Genomic DNA, 23,013 nt, shown 5'->3' with positions numbered 1-23,013 from the left:
CCGAGAGCGTCAGAGGAGGAGCAAGCGAACAGTCCGACGGCAATGACGGCAGCGCAAAGGAGAAACTCGAAGATGTCTGTAAAGAGAAAGGCGGACGGAGGAGGGCCCCCGGTTAAATAGGCGGAAAGGTGGGTGACGCCTCGGTGACGCCAGAGGACGCCTGGCTGCCGAAGGGTCGCTCGCGCCCCAAAGGCGAATCGACGCCATTAAGGAAGGATGTCCGCCGAAATCCTCAGACTGCCAGGTCAGCAACAACCGCCATACGCCATAAAGAAGGCGGGGAGCTCGAAGCGCGCGCGCCTCTCCGAGGGATGGCGGCAATCTCGAAGCATCACTCCCTTCACCCGTTCCCCTTCTGGTTCCAGGCTCGGAAGTGGGGGGCTACTGTTATGGGGGAACTTAGCCACCATGCCCCACGTGACCGGCACGCGCGCCCAGGAAGACTACGGCAGCCCCTTGATCCAGCAATCCGACCCCGAGTCGGACATCTTCGGCTCCGCAGCCCGACCCCGAGTCGGCAGCCCCTTGATCCAGCAATCCGACCCCGAGTCGGACATCTTCGGCTCCGCAGCCCGACCCCGAGTCGGCAGCCCCTTGATCCAGCAATCCGACCCCGAGTCGGACATCTTCGGCTCCGCAGCCTGACCCCGAGTCGGCTGCCCCTTGATCCAGCAATCCGACCCCGAGTCGGACATCTTCGGCTCCGCAGCCTGACCCCGAGTCGGCTGCCCCTTGATCCAGCAATCCGACCCCGAGTCGGACATCTTCGTCTCCGCAGCCCGACCCCGAGTCGAACATCTCTCGACAACGACAGGCTATTCCCCAGAGGCACGCCGCAGCCTCCTGCTCCACTACTCCCTGCAACGGTTGTATCTGGCGCTGCTCCACGATCCCCTGTAACAGCCGTACAAGGCGGAGCTCCACTACGCCCTGTCATGGCCGTACCCAGCGCTGCCCCACGACGCCCTGTAACGGCCGTGTCAGTGGCAGCTCCATCGTGCCCCACGATGACGAACCCCCCTGAAAGACTCCCCAGCCTGGTATATATGCGGCTGGGAGGAGGAGGGGGGGTAAGCAAGAACTTCCAGAGCATTCTCTTACTTGCTACTATTATCTCTCCTTCTCCCCAATCTCCTCTGACTTGATCGTCGGAGGGCCCCCACTACCCCAGTGGTGGTGCGAGGCTTGCTTGCAGGTTTCCCGGTGGAAGGTGGAGCGCGATCAACACCAACCAAGGCAACTCAAACGGAACCCCGTTCACACCGCTGTGCCAATCGTTCTCGGTTTGGACCACCAGCAACAGTATGTATAGCTTGCATCAACAGAACCTCCCATCTCTCACGCAGAGATTCATCTTTCTTTATCAATGGTTTTCCACACTATTACCAAGAGTAGGTATAAAATTTGTGAGTGTAAATGAAGGAATTAAATGAATGTAAACATATAGGATTCAAATTTACTAATTAGGCTTCCATTATGTTGATATTGTGACAGAAACATACATAAACTTTGTAATCAAAAACCAGCTTTTCATTAGCAAATCATCCATCTTTACAATATGAAGATCCATGCTAGCATACCCATCTACTTATTGTCCATGCTCGTATGATACCCGAATCTGTCTTCATATCCAAATGTTAGTTTTGTTTGCGAATGATTCGGTAAAAGTCATCATCCTTGGCAATTTGAAGCTTCATTCTTTGTTGGAAATCAGGAATCTGATGGTCTCTGCGCCTGCGCAAGTGCAAAGAAAAAGTGAGTGGAAAACTATTTGTCTGAAACTGATTAAGTTCTGTCTTGTTTGGCATATACCTTTGGTGATCTGCGCCATTCGATGACCATCGACTAAATCGCGGGCCTTCATCATACCCCTCGCATATTACTTCTCCCTGTCCATCTATGTAACAGACTATTCCCATTGCTTGGTCTTCAAAAACAACCTGATAGATGGAACTCAGAACAAGTCATGGAAGTCATCTACTGATTCTAAAGAAACATCATCATCTCTGGATTTGGGTTGCGGTCAGGAATCAGACCTTGTTGGCTGCGAAAGGTTTGCATGAAGAAGTTGCTGCTGCTCTGCTGTGTTGTATGTGGCTGTTGTGCAGCATGGAAGCTCTTGGCATGGCCTTCTTGGTCTGGCCTCTTGGAAGGATGACACCAGGGTAAGAACATCTTATTGCCATCGATTGTCCCAGCTATTGTGTCTCTATGTGTGTGTGAGGAGAGATGGAGGAGGAGGAGGTTGTATTTGGTACTTGGTTTTCAGCCATTACAGCAAGTGATGCATTGCTTGAATTAATGAGTAGCCTCATCATAGAAGTGACGTTGGCCCCAACAAAGATAATACAATATTGCAGTTGTTATTTAGTTGTTTTTGTCATTGTTTAATATGTCAAGGCCTGATTGGTGAGGAGGTCCATTTGCTCACCTCAGCTTTTTAGTTGAAAAAACTAATCTCATGGATAACATTATCTTTGTGTACTATAAAATTTCTACTTGTCTTTATCCTTATCTGCTCTTGCTGATAATTATAATTTGACATCACCATTATACATGCGTTTAGCTTTCAGAACCTTTCGTTTTCTTTAAATTAAGAAATGAGAGTTGTTGGTTTTCAAAAGAGAGAGAGAAAAGGAAAGAAATCAGAATTTTTGGTTCGACAAACTACACATGATTTTAATTCTCCATCATTTTTTGATCTTTTTAGTTGCCAAGAATATTATACTCTAAGCTAATGTTTGGTTGCCAAGAACATTATACTTTAATCTAAGATTTTACTTTAAGTTAATGTCTTGGTGTGGCTTTTTTTTTTGGAGCTCCATGGTCGGCCCTGTATTGATAAAATGAGCTTTTCTTCTTGTTGGCTGCTTTTTCTAATTGGCATCATGCTACAACCACCATCACTAGCTTCTCTGTCCTCACGATTATATTTAGGAAAGGTCGTTGGAAACAAGAGCATTATTGTTGATGACATGACCCATTCTGAACCTGATTTAATTGGCTTTATTAGACTTGAAATCTAGGAACACTTATCAAGCCTCTCTTCTAAAGCTTATGAAATCCTCAAATTGGTTCAAGTACGCCAGTGCCAAATTAAAATATGCTTCCTCTTCAAATGAATTTTCCCTAAAGTAGTTCTTGCCTCTAGTATGAGCCAATCCAGCAAACATTGTGTTGATCAGAACTCTATGAATTCTAAGCCACTTTATGTGGGATCTGATGGCTTCCTTAAGTGAATAATTTATTTGATACCTGAAAGTGTTGGGCATGGTATTAAATCTGAGGTGATGTGTGCTGCCTAATTACTATAAGTGACCCACCAGCCCATCAAAAACTTTTTTTTTCCCATCCTGTTCAGTGGAAACACTTTGGCTACACTGGCTTATGAATTTTTTTTTTTTCAGGACTCTGAACTCTGAAAACATATGGCAACTAAGGAGTATTGGTGGTTGGCTGTATTGTGAAAAGCAACACATGCACATCATTTCCTATGGATTGCTATCGTGTTGTCCATCAAACTCATTGCATTCACTCTGAGGTGATGTGTGCTGCCTAATTACTATAAGTGACCCACCAGGCCATCACAAACTGTTTTTTTTTGTCCATCCTATTCAGTGGAAACAGTTTGTCTCCACTGGCTTATGAGATTTATTTTTTTTCAGGATTTGAAGTCTGAAAACATATGGCAACTAAGGAGTTTTGGTGGTTGGCTGTATTGTGAAAGCACTACATGCACATCATTTCCTATGGATTGCTATCGTGTTGTCCATCAAACTCATTGCATTCACTCGTGTAAGGTGGTATCTTTTTCTTGAGGTTGCGGCATGCAGGATTGGATGGGATGGCTAACCAAGAGCAAGGCACAGAAAGTTGACAGCTTTACGATGGTTTAAAATTTTTAATTTTTCTGATGTTTTGGTGAACAAACAGCAAAAAAAAAAAAAAAAAAAAGAAAAGAATAAAAAAACTCAGCACTCGAGGAAAAAAAACCAAAAAACAATAAAAAAGAAAAAAGAAAGATCCGTTGATGGGATCGGGGTTTTGAACCCGACGTGAATCGAACACGCAACCTTCTGATCTGGAGTCAGACGCGCTACCATTGCGCCACGGATCCGTATTGGTTTTATGACTTAACACTAACTTATTTAAATATATACGTTTAACTCATGCTGCACGTATAACTTGGGACTAGCGCATATAATTCGAAGATATCGGTGATTACCATCCGTTATTGAGAGATATCCGGATCATGGTTAAGGATGGGCTGGCCATTCAGATGAAGTATGTCTACTGGAAGGCCAATGGGCCGGTCGATTAGGTGGCTTCTTTTGTTGCAGACCACTCGGAGGGACACCTATGGGTGGGTGACGCGGAGTTGCCTAGTGCTCTGCACGATGTTTTGCATTTTAATTTTTTTGACTATATCCGTACACGTTTGGTATGATACTTCCGATTTTAGCTAAACAAAAAAAAAATAACCGTATCATGCAAACCCATGTCATCTTAAGCTTTTTTTTTTTCTCCTCTTTCCTGCGGCCTGCAGCTGAATTTGCATGGTATTGAACAGAGCATTTAATTTTTGGAGAATTTATTTTCCCATCCCTCTAAAGACTCCACTGTAACAAAAAGTCCTTGTTAATTAAATCTAAAACAACTGGTCCAGAAACTTTCCAAACTGTAATTCCCGGTCCCTGAGCCCCTTTTATTTTGAAATAAGATACCGAAAATGCCCCTTCCCTCATGATCTCCCATCCTTCCGAAGAAGAAAAATTTCAGAGACTTTCCAAACTGTAATCTCCGAGCCGCGGCTGCTGCCGACCGCGGCCTGCCCCCTCCCGCGGCCGCCGCCGGCCCGGCTCGCCTCCTCCCGAGCCCCTCCCGCGGCCCCGCCGCCGGGAATGCCTCCGCCCCCGCCCCCATGGTGGGAAGGTGCCGAAGAAGAGGAAGAAGGGCGCCGTCCCGCATCCTGCGGCTGTCGCCGGCCACGGCCCGCCCTCCTCCAGCGTCCGCCGTGGCCCAGCCCCTTTCCGGCGCCGCCGGCCTCGCAGAAAGAGAAGAAAGAAGAAGAAGGGAAGAAGAGAAGAAAAAAAAGAAAAAGAAAAGAAAAAGTTTGAACTGGGGTCGACTCCTGCTCTGCTGGGGTCGACTCGTGAGAATCTTGGGTCGACTCGCTCACTTCTACAACAATTTTCTAAGAACACTTAACTGTGTACACAGTCCTGTTAACTGTGTTCGCAGACAACTTAACTGTGTGCCGCCAGCTCGCGGAAGGAGAAAAAAGAAGAAAGAAGAAGAAGGGAAGAAGAGAAGAAAAAAAAAGAAAAAAAAAGAAGAAAAAAAAGGAAAAAAATAAAAATAAAGTTAAATAAGCTTGGAACAATTAAATAAGTTTGGAATACACTTAATCTAACATGACACACAGTTAAATAAGCTTGGAACATATTTAAATCATCCCGGAACACACTTATTCTACCCCAGAACACAGTTATTTCGACTGTGCACACAGTTAAGTGTTATTAGAAAATTATTGTAGACTTATGCTGAGCTGGGGTCAAGCTGGGGTCGACCCCTAAAGATATGGAGTCGACCCCTGAAATCAGGCAGAAAAAACAGCTCTCTGGAAAGCCTGAGAGAGTCGACTCCAGGTGAGCAGGGGTCGACTCGTGCTATTAAGGGGTCGACTCCACGTGAGCAGGGGTCGACCCCAGGTCTGTGAACACAGTTAAGTTGTATGTGAACACAGTTAACTTGTCTAGGAACACAGTTAAGTTGTCTGTGAACACAGTTAACTTGTCTAGGAACACAGTTGTTTAGGAACACAGTTAAGTTGTTTGGGAACACAGTTAACTTGTCTGGGAACACAGTTAAGAACACAGTTAATTTGTCTAGGAACACAGTTAACTTGTCTAGGAACACAGTTGTTTAGGAACACAGTTAAATTGTTTGGGAACACAGTTAACTTGTCTAGGAACACAGTTGTCTAGGAATACAGTTAAGTTGTCTGTGAACACAGTTAAGTTGTTTAGGAACACAGTTATCTAAGAATACAGTTAACTTGTCTAGGAACACAGTTAAGTTGTCTGTGAACACAGTTAACTTGTCTAGGAACACAGTTGTTTAGGAACACAGTTAAGTTGTTTGGGAACACAGTTAACTTGTCTGGGAACACAGTTAAGTTGTCTAGGAATACAGTTAATTTGTCTAGGAACACAGTTAACTTGTCTAGGAACACAGTTGTTTAGGAACACAGTTAAATTGTTTGGGAACACAGTTAACTTGTCTAGGAACACAGTTAACTTGTCTAGGAACACAGTTGTCTAGGAACACAGTTAAGTTGTCTGTGAACACAGTTAAGTTGTTTAGGAACACAGTTATCTAAGAATACAGTTAATTTGTCTAGGAACACAGTTAAGTTGTCTGTGAATACAGTTAACTTGTCTAGGAACACAGTTGTTTAGGAACACAGTTAAGTTGTTTGGGAACACAGTTAACTTGTCTGGGAACACAGTTAATTTGTCTAGGAACACAGTTAATTTGTCTAGGAATACAGTTAACTTATCTAGGAACACAGTTGTTTAGGAACACAGTTAAATTGTTTGGGAACACAGTTAACTTGTCTAAGAACACAGTTAACTTGTCTAGGAACACAGTTGTCTAGGAACACAGTTAAGTTGTCTGTGAACACAGTTAAGTTGTTTAGGAGCACAGTTATCTAAGAAAACAGTTAAGTTGTTTGGGAACACAGTTAACTTATCTAGGAACACAATTAATTTGTCTAGGAACACAGTTGTCTAGGAACACAGTTAAGTTGTCTATAAACACAGTTAACTTGTCTAGGAACACAGTTGTCTAGGAACACAATTAAGTTGTTTGGGAATACAGTTAACTTGTCTAGGAACACAGTTAACTTGTCTAGGAACAAAGTTGTCTAGGAACACAGTTAAGTTGTCTGTGAACAAAGTTAAGTTGTTTAGGAACACAGTTATCTAAGAATACAATTAACTTGTCTAGGAACACAGTTAAGTTGTCTGTGAACACAGTTAACTTGTCTAGGAATACAGTTGTTTAGGAACACAGTTAAGTTGTTTGGGAACACAGTTAACTTGTCTGGGAACACAGTTAAGTTGTCTAGGAACACAGTTAATTTGTCTAGGAACACAGTTAACTTATCTAGGAACACAGTTGTTTAGGAACACAGCTAAATTATTTGGGAACACAGTTAACTTGTCTAGGAACACAGTTAACTTGTCTAGGAACACAGTTGTCTAGGAACACAGTTAAGTTGTCTGTGAACACAGTTAAGTTGTTTAGGAACACAGTTATCTAAGAATACAGTTAAGTTGTTTGGGAACACAGTTAATTTGTCTAGGAACACAATTAATTTGTCTAGGAACACAGTTGTCTAGAAACACAGTTAAGTTGTCTGTAAACATAGTTAACTTGTCTAGGAACACAGTTGTCTAGGAACACAGTTAAGTTGTTTGGGAATACAGTTAACTTGTCTAGGAACACAGTTGTCTAGGAACACAGTTAAGTTGTCTGTGAACACAGTTAACTTGTCTAGGAACACAGTTGTTTAGGAACACAGTTAAGTTGTTTGGGAACACAGTTAACTTGTCTAGGAACACAGTTAAGTTGTCTAGGAACACAGTTAATTTGTCTAGGAACACAGTTAACTTGTCTAGGAACACAGTTGTTTAGGAACACAGTTAAATTATTTGGGAACACAGTTAACTTGTCTAGGAACACAGTTGTCTAGGAACACAGTTAAGTTGTCTGTGAACACAGTTAAGTTGTTTGGGAACACAGTTATCTAAGAATACAGTTAACTTGTCTAGGAACACAGTTAAGTTGTCTGTGAACACAGTTAACTTGTCTAGGAACACAGTTGTTTAGGAACACAGTTAAGTTGTTTGGGAACACAGTTAACTTGTCTGGGAACACAGTTAAGTTGTCTAGGAACACAGTTAATTTGTCTAGGAACACAGTTAACTTGTCTAGGAACACAGTTGTTTAAGGAAAACAGTTAAATTGTTCGGGAACACAGTTAACTTGTCTAGGAATACAGTTAACTTGTCTAGGAACACAGTTGTCTAGGAACACAGTTAAGTTGTCTGTGAACACAGTTAAGTTGTTTAGGAACACAGTTATCTAAGAATACAGTTAACTTGTCTAGGAACACAGTTAAGTTGTCTGTGAACACAGTTAACTTGTCTAGGAATACAGTTATTTAGGAACACAGTTAAGTTGTTTGGGAACACAGTTAACTTGTCTGGGAACACAGTTAAGTTGTCTAGGAACACAGTTAATTTGTCTAGGAATACAATTAACTTGTCTAGGAACACAGTTGTTTAGGAACATAGTTAAATTGTTTGGGAACACAGTTAACTTGTCTAGGAACACAGTTAACTTGTCTAGGAACACAGTTGTCTAGGAACACAGTTAAGTTGTCTGTGAACACAGTTAAGTTGTTTAGGAACACAGTTATCTAAGAATACAGTTAACTTGTCTAGGAACACAGTTAAGTTGTCTGTGAACACAGTTAACTTGTCTAGGAACACAGTTGTTTAGGAACACAGTTAAGTTGTTTGGGAACACAGTTAACTTGTCTGGGAACACAGTTAAGTTGTCTAGGAACACAGTTAATTTGTCTAGGAACACAGTTAACTTATCTAGGAACACAGTTAAATTGTTTGGGAACACAGTTAACTTGTCTAGGAACACAGTTAACTTGTCTAGGAACACAGTTGTCTAGGAACACAGTTAAGTTGTCTGTGAACACAGTTAAGTTGTTTAGGAACACAGTTATCTAAGAATACAGTTAAGTTGTTTGGGAACACAGTTAACTTGTCTAGGAACACAGTTGTCTAGGAACACAGTTAAGTTGTCTGTAAACACAGTTAACTTGTCTAGGAACACAGTTGTCTAGGAACACAGTTAAGTTGTTTGGGAACACAGTTAACTTGTCTAGGAACACAGTTAACTTGTCTAGGAACACAGTTGTCTAGGAACACAGTTAAGTTGTCTGTGAACACAGTTAACTTGTCTAGGAACACAGTTGTCTTGGAACACAGTTAAGTTGTTTGGGAACACAGTTAACTTGTCTAGGAACACAGTTAACTTGTCTAGGAACACAGTTAATTTGTCTAGGAATACAGTTAACTTGTCTAGGAACACAGTTGTCTTGGAACACAGTTAAGTTGTTTGGGAACACAGTTAACTTGTCTAGGAACACAGTTAACTTGTCTAGGAACACAGTTAACTTGTCTAGGAACATAGTTGTCTAGGAACACAGTTAAGTTGTCTGTGAACACAGTTAACTTGTCTAGGAACACAGTTGTCTAGGAACACAGTTCAGTTGTTTGGGAACACAGTTAACTTGTCTAGGAATACAGTTGTCTAGGTACATAGTTAAGTTATCTAGGAACACAGTTAACTTGTTTGTGAACACAGTTAACTTGTCTAGGAACACAGTTAATTTGTCTAGGAACACAGTTAAGTTGTCTGTGAACACAGTTAACTTGTCTAGGAACATAGTTGTCTTGGAACACAGTTAAGTTGTTTGGGAACACAGTTAATTTGTCTAGGAACACAGTTAACTTGTCTAGGAACACAGTTAACTTGTCTAGGAACACAGTTAATTTGTCTAGGAACACAGTTGTCTAGGAACACAGTTAAGTTGTCTGTGAACACAGTTAACTTGTCTAGGAACACAGTTGTCTAGGAACACAGTTCAGTTGTTTGGGAACACAGTTAACTTGTCTAGGAACACAGTTGTCTAGGTACATAGTTAAGTTATCTAGGAACACAGTTAACTTGTTTGTGAACACAGTTAACTTGTCTAGGAACACAGTTAATTTGTCTAGGAACACAGTTGTCTAGGAACACAGTTAAGTTGTCTGTGAACATAGTTAATTTGTCTAGGAACACAGTTCAGTTGTTTGGGAACACAGTTAACTTGTCTAGGAACACAGTTGTCTAGGTACATAGTTAAGTTATCTAGGAACACAGTTAACTTGTTTGTGAACACAGTTAACTTGTCTAGGAAAGCCTGAGAGTCGACTCCAGGTGAGCAGGGGTCGACTCGTGCTGTTAAGGGGTCGACTCCAGATGAGCAGAGGTCGACTCCAGGTCTGTGTACACAGTTAAGTTGTCTGTGAACACAATTAACTTGTCTAGGAACACAGTTAACTTTATTTTTATTTTTATTTTATTTTCTTTTCTTCTTTTTCTTTCATTTTCTTTTCTTTTCTTTTCTTTTTCTTTTTCTTTTCTTCTCTTCTTCCCTTCTCCTTCTTTCTTCTTCCTTCTCCTCTCGCGAGGCCGGCAGCTACGGAAGGGGGTCGGACGGTGGCGGCCACAGGATGGGGCCACCGGGGGGGCAGCGACTCCTCTTCTTTGGCACCTCCCCACCGTGGGGGCGGAGGTATTTCCGGCGGCGCGAAAGGGGGCAGCGGGTGCGGGAGGGGGCGGGCTGTGGCCGGCGGCAGGCGCGGGAGGGGGTGGGCCGTGGCCGGCGGCTGCCTTTTTCTTCTCCTTCTTCGGTGGGAATGGGAGAGGCGGGGGCATTTTGGTCCCATAAAGCAATGTTGAAATATATATGGACCGGTTGTTAAACAACCGGTCAACAGGGATTTAATGTTAAAGTTCGGTCAATAAATGGACCGCTGAGCAAGTTCCCCTTAATTTTTCCTTGGAGCAATGCTACGGTGACTCAAGAATCTCGCTCAAAAAAGATCACTCTAGCTAAGCGATTCTAAAGCATTAATCTTTTCTTTAATACGACAAACCATGGAGATGGTTCTGCCTTGCAACCATGATTACAAGCTGGCAGTAACCCGTCCGTCCAAGGCATGGAAAACTAGCATGGGAACTCTGGGGCATGGCTCTCTAGTTTTCCATCCCAAAGTTTTAACTTAGAAGACTAGAGTACGTGTCCATGAACAGCTTCATGGAAATTCTTCAGCCGGGAAATGATGGATGGGATCTAATTACCTTCCTGAATGAGGATCCAGCATCCAATATATGCCATGTCCCAGGGAACTTCCACACAGCAGTGTAAATCACCATCCAACTAAGAACAACTACAAATATCATGTACTGCCATGCTACAAATATACGTCTCATTTCCCTAGTAATCACATCCAATGTCATAAAGCAGTCCTGACTTAAAGTTTTTAGCCTGCTAACCTGTAGTCTGTAGAAAGCTCGATCCAGAACGACAAGAATTCCAGTTGCACCGAGAAGGCGCTGTGCATAGGATACATCAGGAGCTATGTTAGCTGCTTCAGCAGCGTCGGTTGCCTTCCGAGAAAGGCGAAGACATTGCTCCTTCTAATTAGCTTATGAATGCATATCCCAATATTGCTTGTATCCAATAATGGAACAATATGATTTCAAAATTGATGAGTGTCTTGGTTTGTCTTCATTTAATATTTTTGCCAATAAAAATTCTACTTCAGTTTGTAATAGAATGTATATATCTTCTGAATGCTTTTGTTGGTCAAGTGCTGAGGCACATGGCGTTGCTGAAATAAGAGGAAGACCAAATTTTTCATTTAGATTGTATGGACATAACATCTCTTTTCAGAGTAGAGAAGGGCCAAGGAGGATAGCAAAACACTTGTTTAACCTTGTCACGCCCTTAGTAGCTTTTTTTCCCACCGGCAACTATTGCACGGCCATTGTCATCATGCAAGGCCATTCGTCCAAGTGACTCCACGTACGTAAGCATAACGTTGCTCTTTATTGGTACTAGGATTTGGCGTCGAAGTGTTCTCATAACTTCAGGCCTATAACCTCAAAAAGGTGACACTATGGCAGTCGATGGGAGCTAAGACAAAGACTTTATAGTTAGAAGAGAAGAACAAACCACTAGATATATAAGGTTTTCATCACGATCGAGATCACTCTATTTTATCTTGATCTTTTTTGGGAACAAATGTGCAACAATAATAAGAAATTCTTAAAAATAAGATTATGAGAGCCTGCACAAGCCGGACCGGACAACGAGTTCAGGAAATGGGACCCGGTCGGATTGGCTCGGACCGGGTTTTTGTTGCTCAATAATTGGTTTACATTATTTCTTGGGAAGGAGCCGGGCCCGGAGCTCGGCCGCGTCGATGTCGGCGAACCGATTCTCAGGGATCCAGTTCCCCGTCTTGGGATCCCTCATCCAAAAGGCCTCCTTCTCCTTCACAGCTCTGCAGGCGCCTGACTTCTCCGTCCCCGCTGCCGCCGGCAGGACTCGTGGGGTCTCAGCCGCCGCCGAAGCCACAGCATAACACCGCCGGCTGCCAAGGCAAGAAAGACGAACAAGTTAGAGACGAGGAGAGCATGCAAAGACTCGGAGTCGAACGGTTGGTGTGTGGTCACCGGGACGTGGAAATAAGAGCTAACCATGGACGGAGGATGGTGATAGTAAGAACTCGAAACCGAAACATTGAGATAGAGAAAGAGAGAGAGAGAGAGAGAGAGGTGGGATGGTGAGGGTTTAGGTTAGATTTAAGGAGGAGGATGGGTGGTGGCTTTATAGCGTAGTAGAGATAGATTTTGTTGCATTCCATGTCATCAGGTCGTGAGGTTAAGATGGTGAGGATGGAAAATACGTAGTGGGGGTCGCCTGACCTAATTCAAATTTCCATACTTATTTTCACAACAGTAAGCCTTGCTTTGAGTTGGGGGAGTTGCTGCCAAACCACAGTACTGCAGTAGTCGTGCATGCTGTCAATTACAACTGCTCATTTTTGTAGTAGTACATCAGAATATGCACTTGATGAATGAAGCTTATAAAACTGAGAGACTGTGATTGATGGCGTGTAGGGTCGCATGATGCAAATAGTATAGAAAGTAATTTTCCTAGGCAGATAAGTATTATTTTGCTAAGTTGATCGACATTAATATTAGACCTAACGAACTCTGGTAGGATATCTAAAATATTTTCAGCTGCATGTAGAGGTGGAGGGACATGTAGTTAGTTCATCCAACCCCTTTAGAGGCAAAAGTTTCGAGGTTGAGAGGGCTAAAAATATATTTATATTACCTAAGAGTTAGGTTGTTTACCTAAAATATGGGTTTAAAAGGAATCTGCGTCACCCAGCACTCTTTGCCAAAGTTTAGGTCGTTTTCTGCCTTTCTTCGAATATCTTATATCTTGTGCGGTATCTCCTCTTATGTTGCTTGCACGTATCATCCATTTAATCCAATCGCATCCATGACAACGCTTGACAAGTGGAATAATCCATTACTTCTGGAATATAATTTTCTGGAAGTGGCTACAGGTAGTTCAAGATCCAAGATCGTCACCCCATAATTCTCTGGTATGATGAATGAATTATTGGATCTTGACTAAGTGCTCTTTTAACCTTGAGGATTGATGCCTTTAATGGAAAACCATTATAGTTTGTATCATATTATGTCGATTAATTCGTTATCGTTGGATTTCAAACGAGATCTCTATTGAGAGTTCTGTTCATTTTAATTGCAAAATTCAACAGATTCTAAATAACAGATTTCAAACGAGATTTCTATCGAAAGTTCCGTTCGTTGGATAAATTCGTCACCCAGCACTCTTTGCAGATGGGTCAGGGTTCATTATGTCCTTCATGGATTGGCTCTCTTGTCATTCATTAAGCTTGCACCAGAATAAGCCCTGGTCCATGGGAAATTGTGGCTGATCCATCTCACACAAGCACTAGTCCAATCATATGTCCAAATTATAGATCGTGTAGTATTCTCAAGTTGAAGCAGAACGGGCCTAAATTTGCAAATTGATAGTTTGTTAAAAATAGTGGAATAACAAAATAGAGTCTAGAGCTAAAATGTTATCCAAGGTCGGGTCTGGTCCAAAATTAGAATCCAAACAAGAAACTAGGTTGGCCCGATCGACCCATTTGCACCTCTAGGCATGAATGAGATATCCTTTAATTAGTTTCCACGTCAAACATGTTTGCGTAAATCTTAGATGGCAAACAACAACCCGAACATGGTTTAAGGGTGTAAATGAACAGAATTAGAGTCAGCCAAGCCTAGGTTAGTGCGGCTCATAATTTTATCGAATAGGATCAGGTTGGGTTCGCTGCAACAATTTTTGACCCAACGGGTCATTCGGGTCGGGTCCATGTATAACCTGGACCCAACCAAAAAAATTCGATCTGATTCAGGTTCGGGTCGGATCCAGTTCGGATCCAGGTCTGGGTCCGGATTTAGGTCAGGTCTGGTTCAGGTCAATCTATCCATGACTTCAGAACTTGTGTTTGCACCCTCGTGGGCTGCAGCTCGTGAGCTCAAATAATTTTACAGATTCGGAGTCAAGGCGTAGGATTGAAAATCCAAAATTACCCAAATTTCAAATGGGTTAGGTCAGTTCTGAATTCAGTAAACCTAGACCTGATCTGAAAAATAGAACGGGTCCAATTTTAGGACCTGACCTAGCTCCACGAGTCCTCCAAAACGAGTCGGGTCAGATCGGGTCATGGGCCAACCCGACCCATTTGTAACCTTACTCAATTTACTTTTCTCCTCCTCCTCCTTCTTTTAATTTAATTTAATTTTTCTTTTATTTTCTAAAGAACTTCATAGAAAATAGTCAACAACAAGAGAGGTGTTTTCTCCAAAGTATCTCTAATATTCCATCCAAATCTCATCAACGCAAGATTGCAAAGATCTGAATTCAAGAGGCCTCACCATTTGGTTAGCCGGCGCTTTCAGCGCAGGACCCTACCAAGCTTGCCGGCGCGAGGAAGCCAAATGGTAGGGTCCCAAAAGAGCATCAAATATCGCAATCAAGGCCGCACCCCTGCATCCATGCATGGATCTGATCTCATTCTTCATGGTCGACGCTCCTCAAGTTGCGCCACGTGGCAATATGGACCCACTTACTACACCTTGGCATGAAAGTATACTTATGTTAGAATTTTTGAATGATCATGGACTTTGGAAGAGCATGTACCTCAAAAAAATTAATGGTTAATTTTTAAATATATTTGGAGGTCACACTGTAAGAATATTGTAACCTGATTTTAAAAGATAGCTTCATCCGCCCATAAGATTTCGGTTTTAATAACAATGTTATTTTCAAAACCGATACCTATTATTTGTCACAATGTGTTGCCAGCAATATTTGAACCTGTGATAATGGTCTTATTTGCCGACAATATATAAAATAAAAATTTTTAGCACTTGAATAATAATTATTATAACAGTTATTATAATGATGTTTTGACAAAACAATAATTGTCTTTTGCAATTAGGCTCGAGTATTTAAAGTTTTTTTTTTTGGTCCATCCTTAGTGACAGGTAGTGGAATGAACGAATAACAAACATTCTTCGAAAGACATTAAACTCATGGCATTATTTTTAAAATTATTGTTCATTTAACAAAAATATTATTTTCATCGGGTTGTCTCGAGGACCAGCACAAATTAGTTTGAAACTTTGTAATTCAAACTAAAATATTATTTACATTATAACAAACATTATAATATTATCTGAATCCTTACTTTCATCTAAGTCAAAAAGAAAAGCCTACAAGAGCTACTTGTTGGTCCTCTCCTTATTTATTTTTTTTGCCAAAGATAACTACCTTTCTGTCGGGGCGATTTCCCTAAAATATTGGGATGATGCAGATTCACCTTGACGTTTATGGAGTCCAAACACAACTTATGGTTAATTTCTTGAAAACACTCTGGCAAGTAGGAAAAAGGAAAAACTTTTCATTATTCACAAGAAATGTAACAAGACAGCAAGAAGCTTGCAGATGAGATGCTAACATCTATTTTTACCGCACAAAAAAAAAACATGATGAAGGCAGGTCGACCATGGTACTTTTTTTTTTTTTTTTGGCTAAAAACGGAAGTATCATACATAACGTGTACGGATATAGTCAAGAAAATCAAAAAGCAAAACATCACGGAAGACCCTGGGCAACTTCGCCTCTCCCACCCATAGATGGTTTCCTGAGTGGTTGGCAACAAAGGAGGCGACCTAGTCCGCCGCCTCATTCGCCTCCCTAAACACATGCCTCACCTGAACAACCATCCCATCACACCCCATGGCTCGAATATCTCTCACCAATGGGTGGTAATCGCCTATCCCGCCTGAAGCCAATGATAGCCATCCAATGATCGTCGTGGAGTCGCCCTTCAGAAGAATATCTCTAGCCTGTAATGCATGACGCACATATCTCAAACCTGCCCAGGCTGCCCTCAGCTCCGCCCCAGGCCTATGGTACTTTCATATGCAACTGTAGAGGGGAAAATTAATTTTTTTTTACAGCGGTAATTAAACGTTCCAAAAGTGAGTAACGAATCGATCGAGGAATGGTCCATATTAATTTTCCTGTAAGTAAAGTGGAGTTGCCCTTCTCGTCGTCCCACACAGAACGTGTTCCATGCCTTAAGAATGGTGTAAGAAAATTAGCAGCAAGTGGACATTGGTCTCTTCATTTGTTCCCTTCTGAACTCAAAAGTGGTATAAGGCTTCCTTAAAAGATGTGTAGAGGAAAAGGGCCAAAGCACAAGAAAGGACTCAAACCACATGGTCGAGTTGGCAAAGTGCTAGGCTTCACTCGGCTACGACTCTTTCATCTTAAGTTACATCTAAAAATTATAGGATAAGTTAATCCAGACTAAATAAGTTTAATTTACTCCAACTCCTTTTTTTTGCGACATAAATTACTTTATTCTACATCATGGTATAATTTATTCCTGAATTAAGTGAAATAAGTACGTTTAAAACACAAAAAATTATATACCAAATACCTATTTGCTCTTCCTAAGAAGTGGCTTAATCCAAGTACTTCATTGAATATGTAGCTGAAGATTTGCACCTCCTCTTATTCTGCTTCTAAACATAGTTTTAGTAGATCTTTTATATGTGGCTGTCTAAAATATCTCTTGTCCCAAACCTCTTTGTATACATGCAGGAGAAATATTTCCGAGGGATAAGTTTGGCTGTCTAAAAAACTTAGCCCTTCCTCGAATTTATAAGGAAACATGCATGTCCTACAATATCAATTAATATGATGTCAATACATCGATCAAAATATTTATTTAATAAAAAAATCACATTTTTCATTTTTTTAAAATTTTTAATATTTCTCCAACAAAATAAATATTAAAATTAACAAGTATATCAACGAAGTCATACGAACGGCTGTATCATAATATGGTCTGACTTTTGCTTTGAAAAAGAAATTACTGTTGTGATATGATTTTATTATGGCCACTGGTGCAATGATTTTCGTGCCCATTTCTCTTGTTCTCGTAGTTTAGCAAATATTATATTATGAGTCTTTGTTTCACCGGTGGCAATTTCTTTAGTCATAGAATACTGGTCTGCAGTCAAAAGGACACAGTGAAAACCACTCATTAACAGCACTAGAATCGCATTAAAATGCACGCCTAACATTAAATTAATCTACATAAGCCGTACTCTCCACATGGTTTGGCCTAACTTAAACCCACATGTTAATTATAACACCATTAACTTAACTAGTTTTAGCCCCGTTCAAAGATCGAGCATTATGCCATGTGAAAGAAGTGATGGATCCCTGTGGACATCAAGGGGCTCTACATATCCATGGCTTCCTAATTCCACCCCACAACCCTCATCCCATTGCTAAAGAGGCCCCCCCAACTCCTTTCTCTTCTTTCCTTCCACCCTCCTCCCTTACCTTCTCTTCTTCTCCTCAAGATGCTCCCAAGAACAAAGAGCATCTTCCATCCATTGGAGGAAGGTGGTGAGGCTGCCAATACTGGAGTAGGCATTAATGGAGGGCTCAAGAACTTGGCACAAGCACCCGAAGGCCTCGTAGGTCTCCGGATTCTGATACAGCAAACCGGGCAAGGAGAGAACATTGTTATCAAGTCTACGTTGAAGTCATGCAGGCCAACTGCTAGGGCTCCCCAAAGTCCCATGAATTTTCAGCAGTTAGGCTTCCTTAAGGCATGCTTCCTGTGCAAGAGGGAACTAAGCCCTGAGAAGGATGTTTACATGTATAGGTATCTCGCCAGTTCCAATCTCCTCTATCTCTACATGATTGAAGGAAAGAAGTAGCTTCCTCATAGATTAACATAGTTTCCTCCGTTTTAGGTTGTAATAGATTAAAATCTGGTATAAATGTATGAGATACGTGTTTTAGTTACCTAGAACTAGTTTCCTCAAAAGTGGGGAAAAGGGTCGAAGGTTAGATCGACTGATTTGTTAGTATTCTCAATATTGAAAAAACTTTAAAATTTTTTCATGATGTTCATTAAGTTTTCAAAAACATGATGGCTGATGTTAATTTCTTGCTTGATCTCTCCCAGGATTTCTTTATGTATTCATTTTTCATTTTATTTTTTTTTAATTTTAAAACTATCAAATATTTTTCTTTTTCAGAATTGCTATTGTTACGGGGGGTTCCCCGAATTTAGTCCCACATCGGCTAATCAGCGGAAAGGTCTGTGCCTTAAATGGGGGGCTCAATAACCTCTTCTCACTGAGGCGCCTTTTGAAGGGCAAACTCGTGAGGGGTGGAATGGGTGGTTCCACCCGGGGCGCCGTCAGAGCGCGGACCCCCGGGAGCGGTCACGATCCCCGATCCCCAAAGCGGACAATACCTCGGTGAGGACGCAGTCGCTTTCCCTGCTCGGCTGGTGTGCGGGCTGTGCTGGTGACGGGGTGCAAATCCCGCATCAGCTATTATTTTGTTTTTGAATTTACATGTTTTCCATCATGCCAAAATTATATTAGTAAGTAAACTTTTTCAGAAAATCTAATGTTCATTATTCCATAAGTTTAAGATCTCGTAGGATATGGCAAGAATATTCATATCTTGCTGGTGGTGCAATTTGCTTGTTGTATTTATGCGAGGACATGTGTGGGTGTGTCTTTAGTCCCGCATCAGTTATTTGCTGGGTAGATCTTGGATACTTATTTATAATCAAAAAACTCAAGTAATACTTTCCGACTAGTTTTTTTTTGGATGAGGCTTTGGATTGTTACAATTTGTGATGTTAATGCAGGGGTGACCAAGGATTTTGTAGCGTGGAATGTCGTGGCCAGCAAATTTTGATAGATGAAAAAAGAGAGTTTGAAACATCTACAAAAGAGCAGGTTGGGGTGCCTCGTTATCATCGTGCCAGCTCTAATCGCCGCCGGCGGATCTCAGCCGCAGCGTAGACAACCTTATATAATCATAATGGAGAAGCCCTAACCATAATATCATGTATTTTTTGTTCCTTTTTCCTTGCTTTTATTTGGAAAAAAGGCTTTACGTTCAGCAAGTGCATTATATAATACATCTTGGAGGTGTAAAATAAAAGAGGCTGTATCATCTTGTTCTTTGAATGACTCTTGGAGGAGTTCTTGAGATTGAAAACTACTTTGGCTCAAAGGGAAAAAGAAAGCAAGAAAGAAAGCTTCTCGCATATAAACCTTCAAAATATCCTTACATCTTCAATGACCCTCTTGTGTTTTTTCCCTGATATTTACTGAAAATTCTCAAAGGTCTAAACTATCTTTGAGAGGGGAAAGATCTAACCTATTGTGTATAACTTTAATTCACAGATGTTTGTGCATGTCATTGTGTTGAACTTGGCGAAATAAGATTAGGAGTAAAACGGTCTCTCAAAGATGTTAGCATCCTTCCAATAGAACTGCAGCGGTATATTATTGGGTTCTTTACTACCTACTAATACACTTTATTTGTCAGTGTCTCAAGCAATGAATTTAGGATACTTTCAAGATTTATGGATTTTTTCCATGTCACTCGCAGGAATTATACTGTTTCTAGTTACATGAATTCTCCCATAATCCATTCAATAAAGAGCTTATCCAATAGAAACTAGATCCGACCCATTAATAGAATCATGCAAGTAAAATATTGGTCCAAATATGGCATCCCTCTCTTTTTGTAGAAGATTTTCACATTTGTTACATCGAGGACCAGCAAGATAACAAAATTAATCTCAGTATGAATACGATTAGTAATTCGTCTTTGCTTCCATGTTAGATTTTTTTAGAATTGTTAGAATTCTCTTAAGATGATCATTAGCCGGACCCTAGATTTGAATAATATTCATTTTTAGTCGAGCCGAATCTATTTAAGATTTGATATTTTTTATCTAATTTTTCAGAGTTGACAGGTGGTGCGGTACCAAAGTATACCTGATAGAAGACAACAACAGACATACATATACAGAGTCGTCATGTGGAGGAACAAGATTGATGGAATTGTCCTATTCAGCGGACGGCTGGTATCGCACGGACGTGGCATTTTCACACGAAAGCACATTTGATCCCATACGTCAGCACGTGTGCAGCTACTGCTAAGGCTGCAAATGGGTCGGGTCGACCCGAGACCGGACCCGCGTAGACCCGACCCGATCCGAATTTTAGGACCATGGGTCCGAGTCGGGTCCTAAAATTGGACCCAAATCATTTTTTGGGTCGGGTCTGGATTTACCGAACGGATCCGGTCCGATCCAAATGGACCCGAAGAGTGAAAAAGAGAGGAAAAAAAAAAGAAGCAAAAGAGAGTTTTTTTTTCTTTGTATGGGTCGTGGCACTATTGGTCCGTCAAGATCCCCTCTCGATCTATTACACTGTTGATACCTCTGGTGTCTCGGTAGCTGGCTTTTTTTTTTTTTTCTATTTTTTGGTTTCTGTTTTTTTTAAAGTGAGGGAACGCTGAACTGAATATGGGTCATGTGCCAGTTTTCTGCAATGGAATTGGATTTTGGAAGGTCTGGGATTTTTTTTGTCCTCGTGAGAGGGGAGGTGGGGGACACCAAGTTCCGTCCAATCAGTCATACGGACAAAAAATAGTGTGATATGAAATTTGGCTTGTAGACCGACTTACTTAGTAAGTCAGGGGTCATCTGTTCTGACTGGAGGTCAATTGCAAGTCTTTCAAGTCATGGGTCACCCAGCACCTTATAATTATGATATGGCCAAATTAGATTTGCCCCAGTTCTTTCCCAAAAGCATAAAAAAATTGGACCCTGTTCGGATCCGAACCCGATCCAACTCGAACCCGAACCCGACCCGATCCGACCCGTTCTTCAACCGAGTCGAATCTGGGTCCAAAATTAGGACCCGAACAAAAAACCGGATCGGATCGGGGTCACCCAGGACCCAATCCGACCCAACCTATTTGCACCCCTAGCTGCCGCTCTTCTTCTTCTTCTTTCTTCCTTTTATTATTTTTTTAGGTACAACGGCAGCTACAAATATGGATGCGGCCAATAAAATCCAAAAATAATAAAGTAGAAAAAGAATCTAGCGCTATGTCATGCTCCCTTCAAATAAAACCTCCAGAATGGTGATCCGGCAACCCAGTTAGCTGCACAATTTGCTTTCCTTTAGACGTGTGCAGTCTGATGGGCACTACACTCCTGTAGTAGTCCGCGAATGTCAAATAGCAGCAGCCTGCCCTTGCCTGTACATCTCCGACTTTTGATCCAATCAATCACTATGGTTGAATCATTCTTGAAGATGGTCCGGCCTACACCTAGTGTCCGTCGTGTGCAGCTCTGTCATGGACGCAGGGTGAGATGCAAGTAACACGTTTGGCCGTCAGCTCACAGTTGGAAGTGCTAAATGACTCTTGTCTGAGAAATAGAACCACGCAGCGCACATGTGTGTCATGGACAGAGCCGGTCCAACCCTTAGGCCACTGAGGCGGTTGCCTAAGGCCCCGGCCCAAAGAAGGCCCACCGCAGGAAATGCCTCAAAGACAAAATGGAAAAAAAAGGCCCCCTGTGAATTCACCTTAGGCCGGCCCACTGTAGGGAAGACCTCAAAGACAAAACGGCCTTGGGCCCCTAAATACATTGGGCCGCTCCTGGTCATGGATGTCGGAGCATGCGAGGGACATGTAAGAGTATGAGATGAGGTAGGGAACGACGAGCCCAGTGACAGCTCTTCCCTCTCATAAAAAAATCGGATTACCTGGTTTTCATAATCCCATGGTTGCATTGTTTGTTCCACAAGGCTGAAAAAATATAAAGAACAATTAATATAAGAAAGATCAATGATGTTGAAATTAATGATACTTTAGGAATTTTAATATTAATGATATCGACAAAAGATATCAGTAGCCTCGATTTTGGTCATCATTAAAATTTATTATTTAATATAAAAAATGACTATCAAGATCTTCTATTTATTATAATTTACGAAATTATCATATTATATTTAAAAATAATTAGGGAAAAAAGTGGGAACGAGGCTAATTCAATTTATATGGAATTCTCCTCCATTTACCATGTATATGCCAGCACTGATGATGAAAAAAATTCATCAATAATATATTATTAAAATTTAGCTATTAAATTTTTTATTTATTATAATATAATATATTGTTATAATGATTGGAAAGAGACCATGCCCTTCTAATAATTTTGGAACGGTTTAATTCAATCATCACGATTTTTTTCTTCTCCTTGTTAACACAGTAAAAGGACCTAGAAGGGTCGTTGTCCATGTGTTGGTATCAGTTTAGTAGGCTCGGATGCATCAAAGTTCTTACAAGAAATAATTAAACTTGAAAATCATCTTCGTCCGATAATATGAAACAAAGAAACCAGTCAACATATCCTCCACCTCGCACTTTACAGCTAAGAGAAAGAAAAGAAAAAAGAAAAGAAAAGTGCCTTGATTCTTGTCTCTCTAGTCTCCTCCAACGCCCTGCCATGTCACGCCTCTGTCGCCATATCTCAAATACTCTACTTTCGATCTTGTGTACACTCTAATTTATTGCTATTTTCATATAACATCGGTTCTTAGATTATGCCGATCCAATCTTTTGGTTAGGACAAATTATATCTTACACCGCATGCACCATTATGACCATACGTTATGCCAATTAACTCATGATTTTTTTCTGGGGCTTGATGAATAGGGCACCTTAGAATGAGAGAGGGCCATTGGTGGTGTAGGATATAATTTCTCCTTGGTTAGGGTTAGGGTTAGGCTTTTTTTTTTTTTTTTTTTTTTTTTTGAAGTACTTTTAACTTCGGAACG

General features: G+C 41.3%; 2 protein-coding genes, 1 long non-coding RNA gene and 1 other non-coding gene across 4 annotated transcripts; 1 reads left to right on the top strand and 3 right to left on the bottom strand.

The window, feature by feature from the left end:
• Positions 1-1,444: 1,444 nt before the first annotated feature.
• On the bottom strand, positions 1,445-2,312 carry LOC103723293. The gene is made up of 3 exons (XM_008814173.3): positions 2,037-2,312; positions 1,813-1,940; positions 1,445-1,734 (listed from the first exon to the last, which is right to left on the bottom strand). The coding sequence occupies exons 1-3, from the start codon at positions 2,184-2,186 to the stop codon at positions 1,638-1,640; spliced, it is 375 nt and encodes a 124-aa protein (XP_008812395.1). The 5' UTR covers positions 2,187-2,312; the 3' UTR covers positions 1,445-1,637.
• Positions 2,313-4,045: 1,733 nt separating this feature from the next.
• TRNAW-CCA lies at positions 4,046-4,117 on the bottom strand. The gene has a single exon. It is a non-coding gene; the product is annotated as a tRNA-Trp (tRNA).
• Positions 4,118-11,856: 7,739 nt separating this feature from the next.
• LOC120112587 lies at positions 11,857-12,494 on the bottom strand. Its single transcript, XR_005514168.1, has 2 exons — positions 12,403-12,494; positions 11,857-12,296 (listed from the first exon to the last, which is right to left on the bottom strand). It is a non-coding gene; the product is annotated as an uncharacterized LOC120112587 (long non-coding RNA).
• Positions 12,495-17,603: 5,109 nt separating this feature from the next.
• On the top strand, positions 17,604-19,354 carry LOC120112586 (FCS-Like Zinc finger 17-like). The gene is made up of 2 exons (XM_039132170.1): positions 17,604-18,005; positions 19,011-19,354. The coding sequence occupies exons 1-2, from the start codon at positions 17,698-17,700 to the stop codon at positions 19,165-19,167; spliced, it is 465 nt and encodes a 154-aa protein (XP_038988098.1). The 5' UTR covers positions 17,604-17,697; the 3' UTR covers positions 19,168-19,354.
• Positions 19,355-23,013: the final 3,659 nt, after the last annotated feature.

The sequence above is a fragment of the Phoenix dactylifera genome, chromosome 11 (assembly GCF_009389715.1).
Source record: "Phoenix dactylifera cultivar Barhee BC4 chromosome 11, palm_55x_up_171113_PBpolish2nd_filt_p, whole genome shotgun sequence".
Taxonomy (NCBI): domain Eukaryota; kingdom Viridiplantae; phylum Streptophyta; class Magnoliopsida; order Arecales; family Arecaceae; genus Phoenix; species Phoenix dactylifera.
This window is presented reverse-complemented; position numbering and strand designations above follow the sequence as displayed.